At 43.0% G+C, this 16,689-nt stretch overlaps 2 protein-coding genes across 2 annotated transcripts in view; one reads left to right on the forward strand and one right to left on the reverse strand.

The window, feature by feature from the left end:
* The first annotated feature begins 552 nt into the window (after positions 1 to 552).
* On the forward strand, positions 553 to 7,487 carry kiaa2013 (KIAA2013 ortholog). The gene is made up of 3 exons (XM_026154645.2): positions 553 to 2,310; positions 2,815 to 3,668; positions 6,136 to 7,487. The coding sequence occupies exons 1-3, from the start codon at positions 1,353 to 1,355 to the stop codon at positions 6,184 to 6,186; spliced, it is 1,863 nt and encodes a 620-aa protein (XP_026010430.1). The 5' UTR covers positions 553 to 1,352; the 3' UTR covers positions 6,187 to 7,487.
* A 2,796-nt stretch (positions 7,488 to 10,283) lies between these two features.
* Positions 10,284 to 16,689, reverse strand: part of phc2a (polyhomeotic homolog 2a (Drosophila)) — a 27,242-nt gene continuing 20,836 nt past the window's right edge. Inside the window, exon 7 of the mRNA XM_026154578.2 lies at positions 10,284 to 10,820. Coding sequence (XP_026010363.1) covers positions 10,666 to 10,820 — 155 coding nt within the window. The 3' untranslated portion in view covers positions 10,284 to 10,665. The remainder of the gene's footprint in view (positions 10,821 to 16,689) is intronic.

A 16,689-nucleotide genomic window follows, 5' to 3' on the forward strand; every position in this document is an offset into this window, starting at 1 on the left:
GGTGGGATATCCCCCCACAAACAGCTGTTTCACATGGATCAGGTTAAACCCAGGCCTCCTCCACTCTCTGGAGGAGAGCAAAGTGAGAGCCTGCTTTTCTGAAATTGCTTTGGGGTCGCACTGTGAGTCAGAGACATCCTCATTTTACCCACACTGGCTGCTGTGTGACTTGGGGATCCTTGCTCAGGTACGACCGTCTCACGCTAAGGTAGAGTGTGTGTAAGTCTGACTTTGATTTTCTTTGTTTGGATTAAACAAACACAAATGAAACGAATCAAAGCCAACGAAGCACACAGCCTCCAACTCCCCCCATCTTCACTGCCCTCTGTTGTTACAAAAGCACCGATTTAATCAAAAATAACCTTCTTTTTATGGTTCAACACATTTAGTCTCTCTCTCTCTCTCTCACACACACACACACACACACACACACACACACACACACACACACACACACACACACACACACACAGGTCACCAAAAGAGTTTCTAAAAAGATGACATTTTTGTCCAAAAATTCAACTTTTTTTTCTAAAAATGACAACAGACCAATATGAATTATTCCATCACTTTAATTTCTATCTCAAACATTCTGTTCATCAACCTAGTCCATCTCCCCTATTTTCATTTTATTTTTTGGGTAAATGATTATTGCTGAGGTATGAAATATCATAATTTTATGATATTTATAAAAATGAAGACTCGTGTTCCTTAGTCGAGACCACCTGACATGTTCTCTCTGTCAGTTCAGACAGACAGTCGCTGTTATGGAAAGTAAACGCTGATCTCCTCTCCCCTGACTGCAGCTGTCGTTATTCATGTTGTACCCAAACATCAGCAAGCATAAAGCACCAGTAACTCCACTTTGCTCTGGCCGGAGATGTTGAATGATCAGTTCCGCAGGGTTTTCCTGTCCAGCGCTGTTTGTCGTAAAGTTACTGGTTTTTGCGACAGTTCCGGTTGTTATGTTTGCCGATCTTTTTTTTTTTTTTGCCGATTTGCTTTACGATATTTTTGACAAACCAGAAGTGTCAGCCTATGGCAAAGTTGTTTCTGGAGAGAATTGTTTTAATTATTTATTCGCTTTTTTTCTAGTTGAAGTCAAACGGAGATCTTGAAGTCTCACTTCTGAGGATACGAGAGAAGCTTACAATGCGAGAAGCGTCCGCACATTTTGTGCAGCTTTTGTCCACAGTGCTAGCTAACGAGCTCATTTAGCCTGAATCCTGTTTGTCAGCTTTCGTTCCTGGAGAAAGTACGAGCGAAATTCCATGTGAGACATCCTCGCGTGTTCACCCCGAGCCCTCTGGGTGCTGTCCTTAGCAGACTCACAGCCGGGTTTTGATCGTAAAATGTGGCTACAGCAACGACTGAAGGGGCTACCAGGCTTGTTATCAAGCAGTTGGGCGAGAAGACTCCTTATAGGACTGTTGCTCTTCCTCATTTTCTATTGGTACCTGGGAGCCGAGCGAAGATGGAGGTTATTCGGTGGCTCGGCCATGCCCGGAGGGGCGGCCGGCCAGTGTCTCTTGACTGAGATCTACAGGTGGAGGTCTCTGGTAGACCGAGGAGAAGGCATATACAGCACACCTCAGGAACGGCTAGACACGCCTTTTGTAACTGGAAACGGCCATATTCTGATTGATATTGAGTCTAACAAACTTTGGGTAGCCTCATCCTCACAGCCTGGCTCGGCTCCGGTACACCAGACTGAGTACTCTCCCAGAGTCACCGTCAGCCTGGATGGGGCGCTGGCCGAGGCTGAGGCTAACATGCTGTGGTTCCGGAAGGGATCGGTCCTGTCAGTCCGCTGCGCCTCACCAGCCACCCTGCAGTCAACCCGAGACTGTGTCACTATTAGAGAGGAGTTTATTGCTCATAGAAGCAGACCTAACGTATTTCTGCAGCGAATCCATATCAACAATCCCTCCGATAGGGCGCTTAACCTGGATTTATCGTTTGGAAATCCCTCTTTCGGTAGCAAGTTCTCCACCAGTGTGGAGAAACTGGAGGACAGAGAGGTAGTCCTCTCCTCTGGCAGGGTGCCGGTGGAAAAAAATAGGATGGTTCTGGTCGTGGTGGTCACCAAAAAGCTAAGCAGCAGGATCCATGTTTTGGCTAAGTCAGAGCACGTAGACAACATTGTGAGTGTGGTGTGGACCTCAGAGTCCATCGAGTCCTCAATGCTGGAGGAGACCTTCAGCGCCCTCAAAGACGGAGCCAAAAAGGAGCTGGAAGAGTTGCTGAGGACCAGTGAGGATGACCTGGTCAAACACCACCAGGAAGCCTGGAGGGAGCTCTTCATTTCAGGTGAGGAGTAGCAGTAGCTGGCTGCACCAAAAGCGATCACAGATGGTGTCACTGTACAGCCATAATGCAAGCGTGAGAGTAAGCAAACCTCCTTTAAAGCTAAATAAAAACAGTGCAGTGATTTGCAAGTCGTCCAAAGGTGAAGCTTTTTTTTTAAGTTAGTAACTATTGTGTCTGCCTATAAAGACCCAGTTTAGTGTCTGTAGTTTTTTATTGGCAGTCACAAAAACACAACATTTGTTCCCATTTCTTTAGTTGAATCTACAAAAATACCAAAAATAACACAGAAGTAGCAAGACTAACAAATGAACTGAATCAGCAGCTATCACTGGAATAGGATGTGAGTGACCCTGTCTTTAATTTATTAAAGCTTCCTGTCAGCCAATAGTGTCTCTCTGTGTACAGTTAAATGTATTTTCAATAGCTACTTTCACCTGCTGTGTTATTCAGAAGGGGCCCAGGGAGTCATGTGAAGCTATAACTCTGCTTTTTGTTTCCATTCAGGTATTGAAATGAGGAAGATCATCGACTCCCACACGCCATCGAGCCGCACTGTGAACACCACCCTCTACTACATCTTGTCCTCCTCCGCGGCTCCGCTTCTGGACCAAAGGCTAAATGGCGAGGAGCGCGCCAGTCTCGAATCCAGTCTCAACTACGCTGACCACTGCTTCAGCGGCCACGCTACCATGCATGCAGAAAACCTGTGGCCTGAGAGAGTAAGCAGCACTGCTCAGATCCTGCAGCTGGTCACGCTGTGGACTCTGACTTTGCACAAAAGAGGCTGCAAGGTGTTGGTAGCTGCTGGGGCCCATGGAGTCATGCAGGGCATGGTGCTCAGCTTTGGTGGCCTTCAGTTCACAGAGAACCATCTTCAGTTCCAGACCGACCCAGACGTGCTGCACAACAGCTACGCATTGAGAGGCATTCACTACAACCAGGACCTCATCAACTTGGCGGTGCTGTTGGATGTGGACGGAAAGCCTTTTCTCCACGTGTCGGTAAAGCCGCAGGAAAAGCCGGTGAAGCTGTATGCCTGTGAGGCCGGCTGCCTCAACGAGCCCGTGGAGTTAACCTCAGAGATCAAAGGCCACACCTTCCCCGTCATGGTGACGCAGCCCATCACGCCGCTGCTCTACATCTCCACAGACTTGCGGCATCTGCAGGACCTCCGCCACACTCTGCACCTCAAGGCCATCCTCGCTCACGAGGAACACATGGCCAACAGGTACCCAGGCCTGCCCTTCCTCTTCTGGTTCAGCGTGGCCTCGCTCATAACTCTCTTCCACCTTTTCCTGTTCAAGCTCATATACAACGAGTACTGTGGACCCGGAGCTAAGCCTCTCTTCAGGAGCAAGGTATAAACAGCAGAGATGAAGCAGAACTGAACCCTGATGTTCTCTGCTCGAGTGTGTGTGTGTCGCTGGCTCAGTGCTCTCTCTGTGGGATGGGTTCTCAGTTTTGACTTTAACCTTTTCTGTCAATGAACTGTTTTCTAAACTCACATGGATCGTTTTGGCATAATGACATTACACACCTCTCCTTTCCAGCTCTTTCTACAGTTTTTGTTTCATGTTGAATGACTTGATAAAGATTTTCACTGCACATGTTTACTCTAAGAGGCTGAAGGCAAAGTCAGATCTCAGTTAAAAGCAGAGTAGCAACAAAGAGTAGCGTCCTTACAGAGTTGCAGTAAATCATTTAGTCTGCAGTCCTCTTAGCACATCTGTTTGCACTTCATGTTCGTTGTGGAATGTAAAACATTGTTGATTACAATGGTGAAATTTTGAGCACAAGGGGCTACTGTTTCATTATTTTTCTCCTGCTAGCTTACCCATCAATCCAGGCTGGTGTCTTAATCGCCTACAATAATGAGTTTTATGGTTGCTGTCAGGTTAAACAGTAACAAAAAGTCGGGAAATTAAAAAGAATAGGAAAAATGAATAAATGTACAAACAGATATCTGTGCTGTGATTTTGCTGATCAAACCTGGATTTAGTAAAATTGGTTTAATGTTTGAAATTGAAACCATGTGATCTCAGTTTTCTCAATTCTTTCTCAACTTTTCAATGTCAAAAATTCGGAGCTCCTTTTCCAAATAATCCCTTCTTTTAAAAATTGGCTTAACATGCCATGTTTATTACCCACATTCCTGTAGTGATGAACGATCTCTGAATGAAATGAAAATGATGGTTTCATTGTTCTATGACACTGAACAGTCCTCTTGGAGAGTTGTCCATTAGACAGGACATCATGTGTTTTAAATGTGGAGCAGCAATAATCAAACAGCCTCCCACATGAATTCACATTTAAAAGGCACCTTGACTGAATGTGTGCACAGCCTGTTATACTAACATTAAGACCTGATATAATAATAACAAGCCGCCATTGTTGTTTAAGTTGCATTGCAGTCTGGGTAATTCAACAGATGGTTCAAACTGAGCTGGAAGACATATCTGACATTAAAGCAAGGCGAGAATGTCAGTGCAGCCACTGCTGCCCTGCTGAGAGGAAGAGTGGTCATCATTTTATGATCACCTTATACTTTATACACCAGCTGATTGAACTTGGCTAAACCTCTGCAGTTATTGCTGCCTCTGTGATCAGGGTCGTGATGAGTACCAGTTTGCTTTCAGGAACAGGAACTGCGGCTGTGATTGGTTTACCACCCAGCAGGAAAGCATTTCTTATTTTTCATGTTTCTCAGACTATTCAAGGGTGTTTGGACTCTATCTGCCATTTGTCTGCTCTTTTAGGTGATTCGTACCAAGAACACCACAGTAAGTGTTGTGGGTATTGTCTTCTTCCACAATCCTTTCTAATAAGAAAGAGACCAGTGTCACTTCCCCTGATTCCTTTCAGCTTGAAATCAAAGCCAAAAGTAGCACACTGTGCCATGTTTTATACTTTGTGTAACCTGTTAAGTGGCAGTTGATAAAGACTGCTCTGAAGTGCCATCAGTTTACATCATTTACCCAGAGTGCATTGCTCATGTAAAGTAATTATAGGGTATATGTGTCAAACATTGAGGATTTTTAAACCAGTGACAGGTACTCCACAGGTTAGTGCTTTCATTTTGAAAAGCAGTTTTATGCTCCCAGTATAATGTTTGACTGAAACAAGTTCATCAGTTCATTTTGGAGTAAACCATCGGCCCAGAAACGCTCTGTTCATTAACAATACACAACAAATAACAGGCAGTCACAGAAAACACGAGCCAGCGTTAGCACCGCTCCGATAATGAAAGGAAATGTTAAACTGTGAAATCTGCAAATCGGTATCATATCGATCTGGAATATGTAGATTCTCTCATTTTATTTATTGGTTTGTAGACAAACCTAAGTGGAGACAAATGAAAGGCTAACGTGTTAGCTCTGCAGTCAGGTGTTATCGGTATTTCAGGAGAGCTTTCTTTGCTGTCTGATGGTGTCTGCTCATTTCTTTCTTCCTCGTTTCTTCACGTTTTCAGCACAACAAACAAACACACATCAATTTGGAAGCATAAAATACCAAAATTGGACATTTGCAAGAGAGGCAGGTTAAACGTTTCTCAGATCAGCATGAACCGTGTGCTTTCTTTGCCAGGTCTCTTTCTGCTGTTCCTTTCCCCCTGCGTTTTAATGATGTTTTATATCAAATCACTTAATTAAATGATGAGAAATATGTGGATTTGTCTCTGTCTCTTTTTTTCCCCCTGCTGCTCTGTGATATGTTCCTATGCTTTGGTCGGGGTCCTGTCACTCTCAGCATGTCTGTTTTTCTCCTGGGTGGAGTTGTTGGGTTGGGGTAGCCAGCTGTTTTAACCTTTCCCTCTGACTTCACCAGGTGACCAGCAAACATGAGGATAACTGCCATGACTCCTTGGACACTGAGTGAATGCTGCAGCTGTGTGATGCACACACATGTGGTCCTGCTTGAGCTTGGGGGGGGGGGGTATTAACATGGATGTGCTGACCTGTAAGTCACAGTCGTCATCTGCTGCAGAGCGCTCCTGTAAAACTAACTGGTTAAAATGGAATTTAGTTTATTAACCCAGAAAATAGAGCTCATAAACCCAAAGCATGATCCAGTGATCCAAAAACTAAGTGAAAGCAAAAGTTTAGTACTAATCGTCAGTGTTGGTTAAAGTGACTGTGACTAACAACAAGGAAACTCAAATGAAGATTATATTTATATATATATATATATATATATATATATATATATATATATATTTCAGTTATATTATATTTCAGTTTTTATGACCAGAGATTGTGGCTGTTTGACCAAACCTCTGGTACCAGCTTCTTAAAAGTAAATGATAAGATTTAAGCTACAGCTGAGTCAGTTTATCTGAGTTTACATGATTCTTGCATTTTTCAAATAATTCTGGCACTTTAGGTTTTGTTTGTCAGTAATGAGACAGAAGACATTCTATTGAAAAGCTGTCGAACAGACATTTTTAAGTTCAAATGGGGATGATGGTAGACAATTTATTCATCAGAAAAGCTGTTAGGTATCATGTGCAATGTACGTGTTTCTAATAATTTAATAATAACTTTCATTATAATAATTTCTAAGGGAAGCATGTAGAATATGGAAAGTACTGGTCCCAACACACAATCCTGCAGAACTCGTGCATGAGGAAAAATCATCATTCAGATAAATGATGTATCAGACAGATGAGATTAGACCAGCACAACTATTTTAATGCCAACAGTTTATTCTAGTGTCTGCACAGAGCTCAGTGTCAGAGGCCATGACAACATCATTAGTAACTTGTAGCTCTGCTGTTTTCTATCTTTACTGAAGCACTTCAAAAACAATTTGCAACTGACTATTTATAACAACTTTAATAAAATAAATAAATCGAAGGTTAGAATTGATTTCAGAATTTGCAAAAATACTTGTATCAAATAAAGGGTTTTAAAAACAAAGCAAACTCAGTTTATGTGTGTACACATTTCTACTACTTTTAACAAGTTGCAAAAAATGTTTTGTATTTTTCAACTGAGGTTCTTACGTGAGTGTATGTTCATGAACACGTTGTAGCCGAGAGGATGTGAAGCTTTTAGTTTCTGTTGTGTGTGCCTTATAATGAAGAAAGAAGCTAGGGTGATTTCTGATCATGTAAATTTAAAGCAAATGATTTTTTGTCTTACACTGGGGAGAATAAATCACGAATTATTGTGAGAAAATATTGAAATGTGTTCATTTTTTCTCTCTTCTTTCATCTGGGACCCATCGGACCCAGTGTCGGCTGAATGAAACAGAACTAATAGGTGAACAAACTGCACATAATTTACTGAACAACGATTTGGCAGCGTTGTTAACCCAGGATTATCTACATGTCTAATTTGGCAAAGGTTTTACACTTCCCAATGCAACCCTCCTGATTTACCTGGGCTCGGGACCAACATTAGGAATAAACTGGTTTGGCTGGTTTCCAAGCAGCCTATATCAGCTTCAGGGTCAAGTTTCATCGAGAAAAAAAAAAAGTGTGAAACTTAATCTGGAGCCTATTCCAACTGTCCCTGGGCAAGAGACAGGTCAGGAGCCCATAACAGGTCTAACACCAAAAGATCTGGAAGACCACAAAAGAAGGTTCTGTGGATGCTAGAATATATTCCTTTGTGTCCAGTTACAAGGAATTGTCTGTCCCAGTGAGCACAGTGGCCTCCAGTTCTCTTCCTGCCTGGCAAATCTGAGCAATCAGGGTAGAGAGGCTGTAGTTAGTGAGGTGACCAAGAACCCGATGGTCACTTCAACAGAGCTTCAGTGCTGCTTTGTGGAGTGAGGAGCATCTTCCAAGACATCCATTTCTGAAGCACTGCAACAATTAGCCCTGTATGGTAGAGCTGCCAGACGAAGCCACTCCTCAGTAAATGATGCATTACACGAGAAATAAAATTCTTTAGTCTGATGAAACAAAGGTTCACCTGTTTGGCTTGAATGCCAATCATGATGTCTGGATGAACCAGGCACGGCTCATCACCTGGTCAGTACCATCCCCACAGTGATGCGGTGGCAGCATCATGTTGTGGGGATGGCTTTGGGGGGAGACTGGAAACTGAGAGACTAGTAATGGTCAAAGGAAAGATGAACGTGTACAGTGCATGCTTGTTGATAACCTGCTCCAGAGCAATCTGGACCTCCAACTGGTGCAAAGGTTCATCTCCCAACGGGACAATGACAGTAGGGACACAGAAAGGGACTGAATCAGGACCACTCTTTGAATGTCCTTCAGTGTCCCAGGAAGGGCGGAAACTTGAATCCAATGTAATATCTGTAAACCTTTATTAACAATATTAATGACATAATTTTATAACTAAATCATGAATTGTTTTGATGCAGCCCACCACAGCTGTATTTTAATTTTTGACACATCCTTGGTTTGCTTGAGGTCACATGCAGATGATCAGAGGACAGAGGACACGAGAAGCACATTGTAAAGAAACAATGAATGCAAGTGGTGAACTGAAATGTGACTGAATCAACGGACACCATCAACTTTACAGGTGCTCCTGCTGTCAGCCTCAACCTGAGTCTGTGTGTTTGTAAATTCAAATTCTTGCAAAAGTAATCATCATGTTTCTGCAGACTGATTGTTCCTGTTTTTGTTTTTGATCCAACGAACAAGCTGCTCATCTGATGAAGGCATCCTGTGACCAGTTGATATTGTCTGTGCATCCACCACCAATGAAATCTTTAGTCTGGCAGAGTGGAAGCAGACAAACACTATTCCATAAACATGGAAAAGTGTAGGTCTTCCAACTGATTTAGACGAATGTTGTCATATAGCAATGAAGCATGTCACCTTCACAAGGCAGCTTTTAAGTAATTAAAAGGCTGACACATATGCAGTACATTCTAGAATCATCTAAGGCAGTGGTCCCCAACCTTCTCTGAGCCATGAGTTGTAAGCTCATGTTCAAAGATGACAGTATGCATAATTGGCCTCCTCTTTCACTCCTCTATCAAACCATCTGTCTTTTCTGTCCAGAATGTGAACATCAGCATCCTCGAAAAGTGACCTTTGTCCTAGGGTGCAGATGTGCGGCTGAGTCATGTGCTGTCAGTATGGCTCTTCTATGTTGTGCCATGTGTTTATGGTTTAGGTTCTCCAATGTAACGGACTGAGCACTCCTCACTGCTCTGCACAGCATACACAATGTTGTTTAGTTTCTGTTTTGTCCTGGAGATGAACCTCCACAGACCAGTTTTAGTAGTAGTTCTGTGTATCAATACCAAGAAAACATTACGACGGCTTCAGTGCAATAAAAGCACAACAAAAAAAGTCTAAGTACCATCGCTGAAGAGCCTCTTGAGGGTTTCTTATTTCTGTTTTTTGCAGAAAGTGTATTGGATTGTTGTTGTTTCTGCACACTTCCAGGCAATTTCCAGGCCTCCTTGAATTTTGGAGAGCATCAGAAAGCACCAGTCTGTGTTTAACAAATGTTCAGGCAAATAGCCCCATTTTAAGTGAGTGAAGCCACTGCTGTGGTAGCTGCTCGAATATTTGGGCCATCTAAATAAGAACACCTGGCTATCCTGAACTTGCTTCATAGTTCACCTTTCTGAAAACCTTTAAATGTTATTGTGTATGAAGCAATGACATGCTCTGACAGAGTATACTCTTACACATTCCCAGCTGCATCTTGGCTCTGAGCTGGGCTGTTCTGCATCTTTACCTCCGTTTCAGTCAAAGATTACTAAACAAACAAAACCATACCTTCCATAGAGTGCAGAGTCTGGACAAAGCTTAGTTACTTTGTTAACTGTCTAATGTCTAACTTTAACACAATTAATCAGAGCCCTGTATTTAAGCTGGATAAATGAATAGTTAACTTCCTTGTGATTTTTTTAAATGTATTTTTCCCATAGCTCAAATACTGTGCAAACCAGACACAGAACCACGCAGAGTTTGATGAGACAGTCCTAAAGCCGGATCACAGGCATTCAGGAATAACTGACTCCATGCAGGACGCAGAGGCTTGAATAAAGTGTATTTTACTGAAACAGTAGGCACACGTTTGAAATCTTCACAGTCACCCTCCAGAACAAATGAAATGCTAAACTTAAGGTACAATAAACACTATAAAAAACTAAATGTATTCGTAATCAAACTTTTTTCTACACTGCCTAGCTAACACAGCAGCCCTCCCAACCACAGGGCACAGTGAAGTTTTCAGTGTAAACGTTGGAGCTGACGGCCATTAGGTCAGGAGACAGTTACAAAATATCCATCAATGAAAATTGTCTTGGGACCTGAATTCAGCCGAGAACTATTTAACATGGGGAATCCTGAGCACGTCCTGTTAGTGCAGTAATAGCTGAGCTGCCATTGAGAGCTGGGTATGTATTGGATGAGATGAACTATGAGTCTTTGAGCATGCTGATCTGAGCAAAGATCTTGAGTGCAGGCCCCAGTTTGATGTTCATGGTTCCCATTAGGTGGTCCTCCTTCAGCAGCAGCAGGGCCTGCCCGTCGATCTCCTGAGAGCGGAACTCCTCGGCAATTTCCAGGCAGCCTGCAGCAACAGAGCGACAACGGTGAGTTCACAGCTCACATGCAGTCCTTACAGAGAACAGTAAAACAATCTATCGGAGATCTCTTTGCAAGAAAAGGGAAGCACAAAGAGAGCGGAATCAGAACAGGACACTGCTGAAGTCAGGCATCAAAGAAATCACTATGATCGACTGTTGTTGTGTAATAATCAGATAGTGACAACCCTAATCTGCATAGAGGGTTGGGATTTCCATGCTGTTAACACCTGTTTGGTGTTCAGCTTCACTTCTTACAATTTCACTGCTGCCTTTGTTGTGTGGCCAAAGTCGACCAGTCTGATGTCCGACAGGATCATGTTCGTGACCAGCCTCGAGTTCACGAGTAAAAATCAGTAAAAATCCTGACTACTAAATGTTCTGCAGTCAGCTGTTAGTCAAGTGGCTTTATTGTCATTCCAACCACGTGTAGTGGTGCAGTACACAGTGAGACGAGACAGCATTCCTCCAAGACCATGGTGCTACATGGTCTACAACAAAGACACAACAGAATGATACAGACACAACAGTGCAATAGAAATGCACAAAAGACTGAGTGTTGTGCAAAAAGTCACTTGGTGTAAGAAGGTGTGTGTCAGCGTGTTGGTCCAGTCACTGAGTGTTCTGGAGTGTGAGGGAAGAAACTGTTTGGCAGTCTGGCAGTGAGGGCCGAATGCCGCGGTATCTCTTGCCAGAAGGCAGCAGGATGATGAGTGTGTGTGAGGGGTGTGTGGGGTCGTCCACGATGCTGGTGGCGTTGCAGATGCAGTGGGTGCGATAAGTGTCTGTGATGGAGGGAACAGAGGCTCCAATGATCTTTTCAATGATCTAGTTAGTGGTACTTGGGAATAACAGCAACCCAGACATGGAGTGGTAGGCCACATAAAATCACAGTCAGCTCCAAACTTCAGGTGGTCTTCAGATTAGATCAAAAAAAGGGTGGAGAGGGGCTCATGGAGCAGTTTTCCACAGCTGAGCAACTGCATCCAAGCCTTGCATCACTAAACTCAAAGGGGGTGGAGGAAAAAATTGATACAGCATAGCATCACCAAATTTTTCGCAGGCATATTGTATTAATACGGGGAACCCAAATATTGATATTTTATTATTATTTTTTAAAGACAGCAAATATCCCCTGACAGGAGGTAACCTTTCAGCAAATAGTCATAGCCTCACTTGGACAGATTGGTTGCAATCTCAGAGAGATTGTCAAGGCTTTGCTGTCTAATTTATGAAGGCACAGAGTGTCAGAAGTACAGACATTATTGAAATAGGCCGAAGTGCAAATACCTGAATTAAAAAAAATACTGCAGTAAAAGTTGAAGTATTAAATCAATTTTACTCGAGTATAAGTAAACAAGTGAAATGTACTGAAAGTAAGGAAGTAAAGAGTAGCTCCATGAAGGACAATTCTACCAACGGTAACTACACCTAGTTTTACATTAGACTACAACGGGAGAATACAAATCTACTTTCTAATTCTAATGAATGCACTAAGCTTAAACGAGTGATGCAGGACACAGGCAGTGAAAGACAGTTTCCAAACATCATTCCAAACTGTTGCCTATATTGTAGAGGGCGACTTTGCCTCCACATCTAAACAGAAAAACGTTTACAGTCGGGGTTTAAGGTGGGATTCAGTAACTCTACATCAGTTGTGATTATTAGTGAACAGGTCAGCTGACCTGCTGCTCTTTGTGGATTTAGACAACTGAATTCAACTAAATGTAAGCAGATGTTTACTGAGCCATCTTTGCTGACTTATCCTACTCTAACAGTACACTGTCTTTATACAGTTGGTAGAAATTCAGTGAATGAATCTAAGCGACAGCAGCTCCAGTCCACATTAATCTTTGCTACATTTAATGTAACCCAACACTGACTGTGAGCAAGCTAACCTGTTTAACCTGCACAAAACTACCATGCAACATCAGCATTTGAATAACACAAAGTTACTATACTTAGCTCGTTTTGCAGGGAGTTTCACAATGTGAAAATATACAACTTATCAAAACACATTATATACAGATCTAATATGGGAATAAAAATGAGGACATTACATGTAACCTTTAAATCTGCAGCTCTTACCTTTAACTATAACCTGTTCATCTGTCTTCCTCCATCTCTGACTAAAGTTACACTCTTTTCTCTCCCTGGGAATCCAGCAGCTGGACCTTTAGTTAGCAACACACTGTCACAGACTGCACACACACACAGTTTGTGTGTTTGCTGATGTTTGTTCAGCTGACAGAAATGTTGCATTTGAAATGACCTGCTACTTAAAACACTTCAAATGCACATTTACATTACCAGCCTTTATGGATCACAGAAAATGATCCATGTGACAGCTTTACTAGAAATGTGTTAAAATCTATAAGAAACATAGAAAACATGTCAATAAAATGAAACACTGTTGTAAAAAAAGACACGATCATTCATTGTTAACGTGGTGATTCAGCACACAAAATGGTATCATTTTAAATCCAGTTGATCATTTTAACATTGAGTGCACTCTCACTGCTGATTCCTAAGCTGATGGTTAAACATTAGAGCTCTGCAACTTTAATCTTTAAATGGATCCAGTTTAAAGCTTACTGGAAAGCTTTAAACTAATGAACAGGTAATCGTAACATGTGTCCTGTGTTCTTGTGACAATGTGACAGTTTGTGATTCATTCAGTGTTTTTTAGCAAAGCACAGTTTAACAAGCTGCACATATAAAACACATTCAACCAGCAGTAATTCTATAATATGCTTAAAACAAACTGTAAATGTGGCACTTCCAGCCGATTTTAAACTGAAACCTGTATCTGACGGTTTCAGCTTTTATTCTCTCAGCTGCACACTCAGTGTTGGATTTGAGAGCAAATATTAAATATAAAAATAGAATTCAAACATAATGTATGTATGACTTTGATATACAGTGAAGGTTCTGCCAACATGTTGGGCGTGGTGTCGCAGAATGAAGTTGTGTCTAAACATCGACATTATTTATTACAGACGTTCATTAGGGAAACAAAGACACCTCCATTAAAAAAACAATAAACCCTCCTACTGTGTGTGTACAGAGGTCGGGCAGATTTTCCAGGACAGGTGATGCTACTTTCTGGAGAACTGATTGTTGATCTGGATTTTAACCTGCTTCAGAGCTAGATAGGTTCACAGCACAAGTTACCATGACGACTTACCCTGTTAAGGAGTAAACCACCTTAGTAGTACAGAAAACCCTGGGTTAACCCTTAAGTTACTTGGAAAGCCAAACTTGTGTTTTGCAGTTAAATGCAGCCTTTTGTCTTCCATGGATATTCTCAGCCATCACTGCTGTTTCACTCCCCTTCACACAGACACACAGGTGGTCCTCAATACTCAGTGTCATTACATCAGTGGCTTGATGACCTGAAAACAGCCACTCTCAGGAAGCAGTTATTGTTGATGGGGACTGTTCTACCACACTGGGCTGGCTGTCATTTCCAGTTAGTAGCACAGGTCATCTACTAACTGGAAGGTTGGTAGTTCGATCACCGCCCTCTTCAGCTTGCCTAATTAGATTAGATACTAATTCCAAGTTGCTCTCTGATGCTTCAGTTAGAGGATGGTGATCGAACTACCAACCTTCCAATTAGAAGTTGACCTGTGCTACTAACTGGAAGTGACAGCCAGCCCAGTATGGTAGATGTGGGACAACAGGTCATCTACTAACTGGAAGGTTGGTGGCGTCTGAATTGGTGAAGGCGGTCGCACTTTTCTCCTCCTCTCCCTTATCTTCCCTGCTTAGCCTCTTGTGTCCTTGTCTAGTCTCGTGTTTTTTGTATTACTTTTCCCTGGAACACTCTCTCACTGTCGTTCTCTAAAACCTAAAGAGGAATTATGGATTTGATCAACTGGCCCCTGAATGCAATTGACACCCTTTTCTCAACGAGAAGTCTGGGCTCGGGTGAGCCTGAGTGTCCTGGAGGTACTTTCCCTGCCGGATACACGATGGACAGGTGGCAGAACTGGAGGGTTGTGTGCCTGGCGGGACTGTCGATCGAAGACGCTGAAGATATCTACCTATTTGGAACCATGATAACAGGGTTCTTGTTGATCGGAGCTGGCTTGGCCCTGGCTTATTGAAGATAAAGAAAGCGGAATCGGCTGTTCAAAACCCCACAAGGCTGCCCGCTGGGATTGAATCGATGGGATGAGTGGTGAGTTCTCAAAATGGGCTCATTGAGCGCAACACGGACTTCAGGAAGGGCAGAGCAGACCCGGCCCCACTTTACATTCACGGGAGCTGTGTGGAGAGGGTACACTCCATGAGGTTTCTGGGCGTGCAGATATCTGATGACCTCTCCTGGACTGCAAATACTACAGCGGTGGTTAAAAAGGAACAGCAGCGTCTCCACTTTCTGAGAGTGCTCAGGAGGAACAACCTGGAGGAGAGGCTGCTGGTGACATTTTACAGAGCCACCATAGAGAGCATCCTAACGTACGGCATAACAACATGGTATGCAGGGTGCTCAGCTGCAGACAGGAAAGTACTGCAGAGGGTCATCAACACAGCCCAGAAGATCACTGGCTGCTCTCTGCCCAGCCTGGAGGTCACTGCAAACTCTCGGTACCTCAGCAGAGCTGGCAATATCATCAAGGACCACTCTCACCCCAGCAACCAACTGTTTGAACTATTACCGTCAGGCCGACGGTACAGGTCACATAAAACCAGGACAAACAGATTCAGGGATAGCTTCTTTCCCAGAGCTATCACCGTAGTAAATAAGCACAAAAACAATTGAACCTATTCCATACCGTCACTGTCATTATATTATGCTGCTATTCATACTGTCATTATATTAATGCTGCTATCCTGTATATATTGTACATACTATTGTTTGAGTACTTACGATTGTTTTTTTTGTACTTTTTATATTTTACATTTATATTTATTATTGAAACTTGCACCAAGGGAGTGGCACTCCAATTTCGTTGTACTCTGTACAATGACAATAAAGGCTATTCTATTCTATTCTATTCTATATCTTGGAGAAGAACACTGAGAATAAGACCTCTGAGCGAAAATTTGATTACACCTTGGAGAAGCTCACTGCAGTCGTGAGTTCTCAGAATCGGCTCTTTGAGCACAAGAATGGACTGATGGTAAATGGACTGATTCTTATATAGCGCTTTTCTACTCTCCCGGAGTACTTAAAGCATATACAACACGCCACATTCACACCCATTCTCACAAGCACTACCTCTATACTGAGTGCTTTCTAACTACACTCACACACATTCATACTCCGATGGATGCATCGGAAAGCAACTTGGGGTTAGTATCTTGCCCAAGGATACTTGGATGCAGACTGGAGGAGCTTGGGATCGAACCTCCAACCTTCAGATCAGTAAGTGACCTGCTCTACCTCCTGAGCTACAGCCACCCAGAATGACAACATCATGGAGCGTAAGTTTGATAACATCATGGAGAAGCTCACGGCTCTCCAACAGGAGATTGAGAGACCAGTGTCGGACTGTTAGAACAGCTTTGAAATTCACATGAGTTGTTCGCACTAAAGTAAAAACCACCATCACTTCATGCAGCTACCACTTCGGCGCCAGCTGTGATCTCAAGGCTGGAGCTGAACAAAAACACCCTGATAACAGACGGTGCTTAGACTGTTCCTCCCCTATAAAGGCCACCTGGCTGGCTGGCTGGAAGACTGTTTACTTAGCCTGGCAGGGCGAAGGACACCGTCTCAGCTGAACTCTGGACACACACACACATACACTGATACACACTCATCCCCCCTCCCTTTCCAAACGGCTTCGATGCGTGTCCCCTCCCGGGGAAGATGGCGGTCGACTGGACCAGCGCAGACATGCT

The sequence above is a fragment of the Astatotilapia calliptera genome, chromosome 20 (genome assembly GCF_964374335.1).
Source record: "Astatotilapia calliptera chromosome 20, fAstCal68.1, whole genome shotgun sequence".
NCBI lineage: Eukaryota > Metazoa > Chordata > Actinopteri > Cichliformes > Cichlidae > Astatotilapia > Astatotilapia calliptera.

What these genes read in the sequence shown, in the direction of transcription:
- kiaa2013 (XM_026154645.2), top strand. Translation starts at nt 1,353, where the DNA reads ATGTGGCTACAGCAACGACTGAAGGGGCTACCAGGCTTGTTATCAAGC. An exon ending in GAGGGAGCTCTTCATTTCAG is followed by an intron (nt 2,311 to 2,814) that starts GTGAGGAGTAGC and finishes GTTTCCATTCAG; the next exon opens with GTATTGAAATGAGGAAGATC. An exon ending in AGCCTCTCTTCAGGAGCAAG is followed by an intron (nt 3,669 to 6,135) that starts GTATAAACAGCA and finishes TGACTTCACCAG; the next exon opens with GTGACCAGCAAACATGAGGA.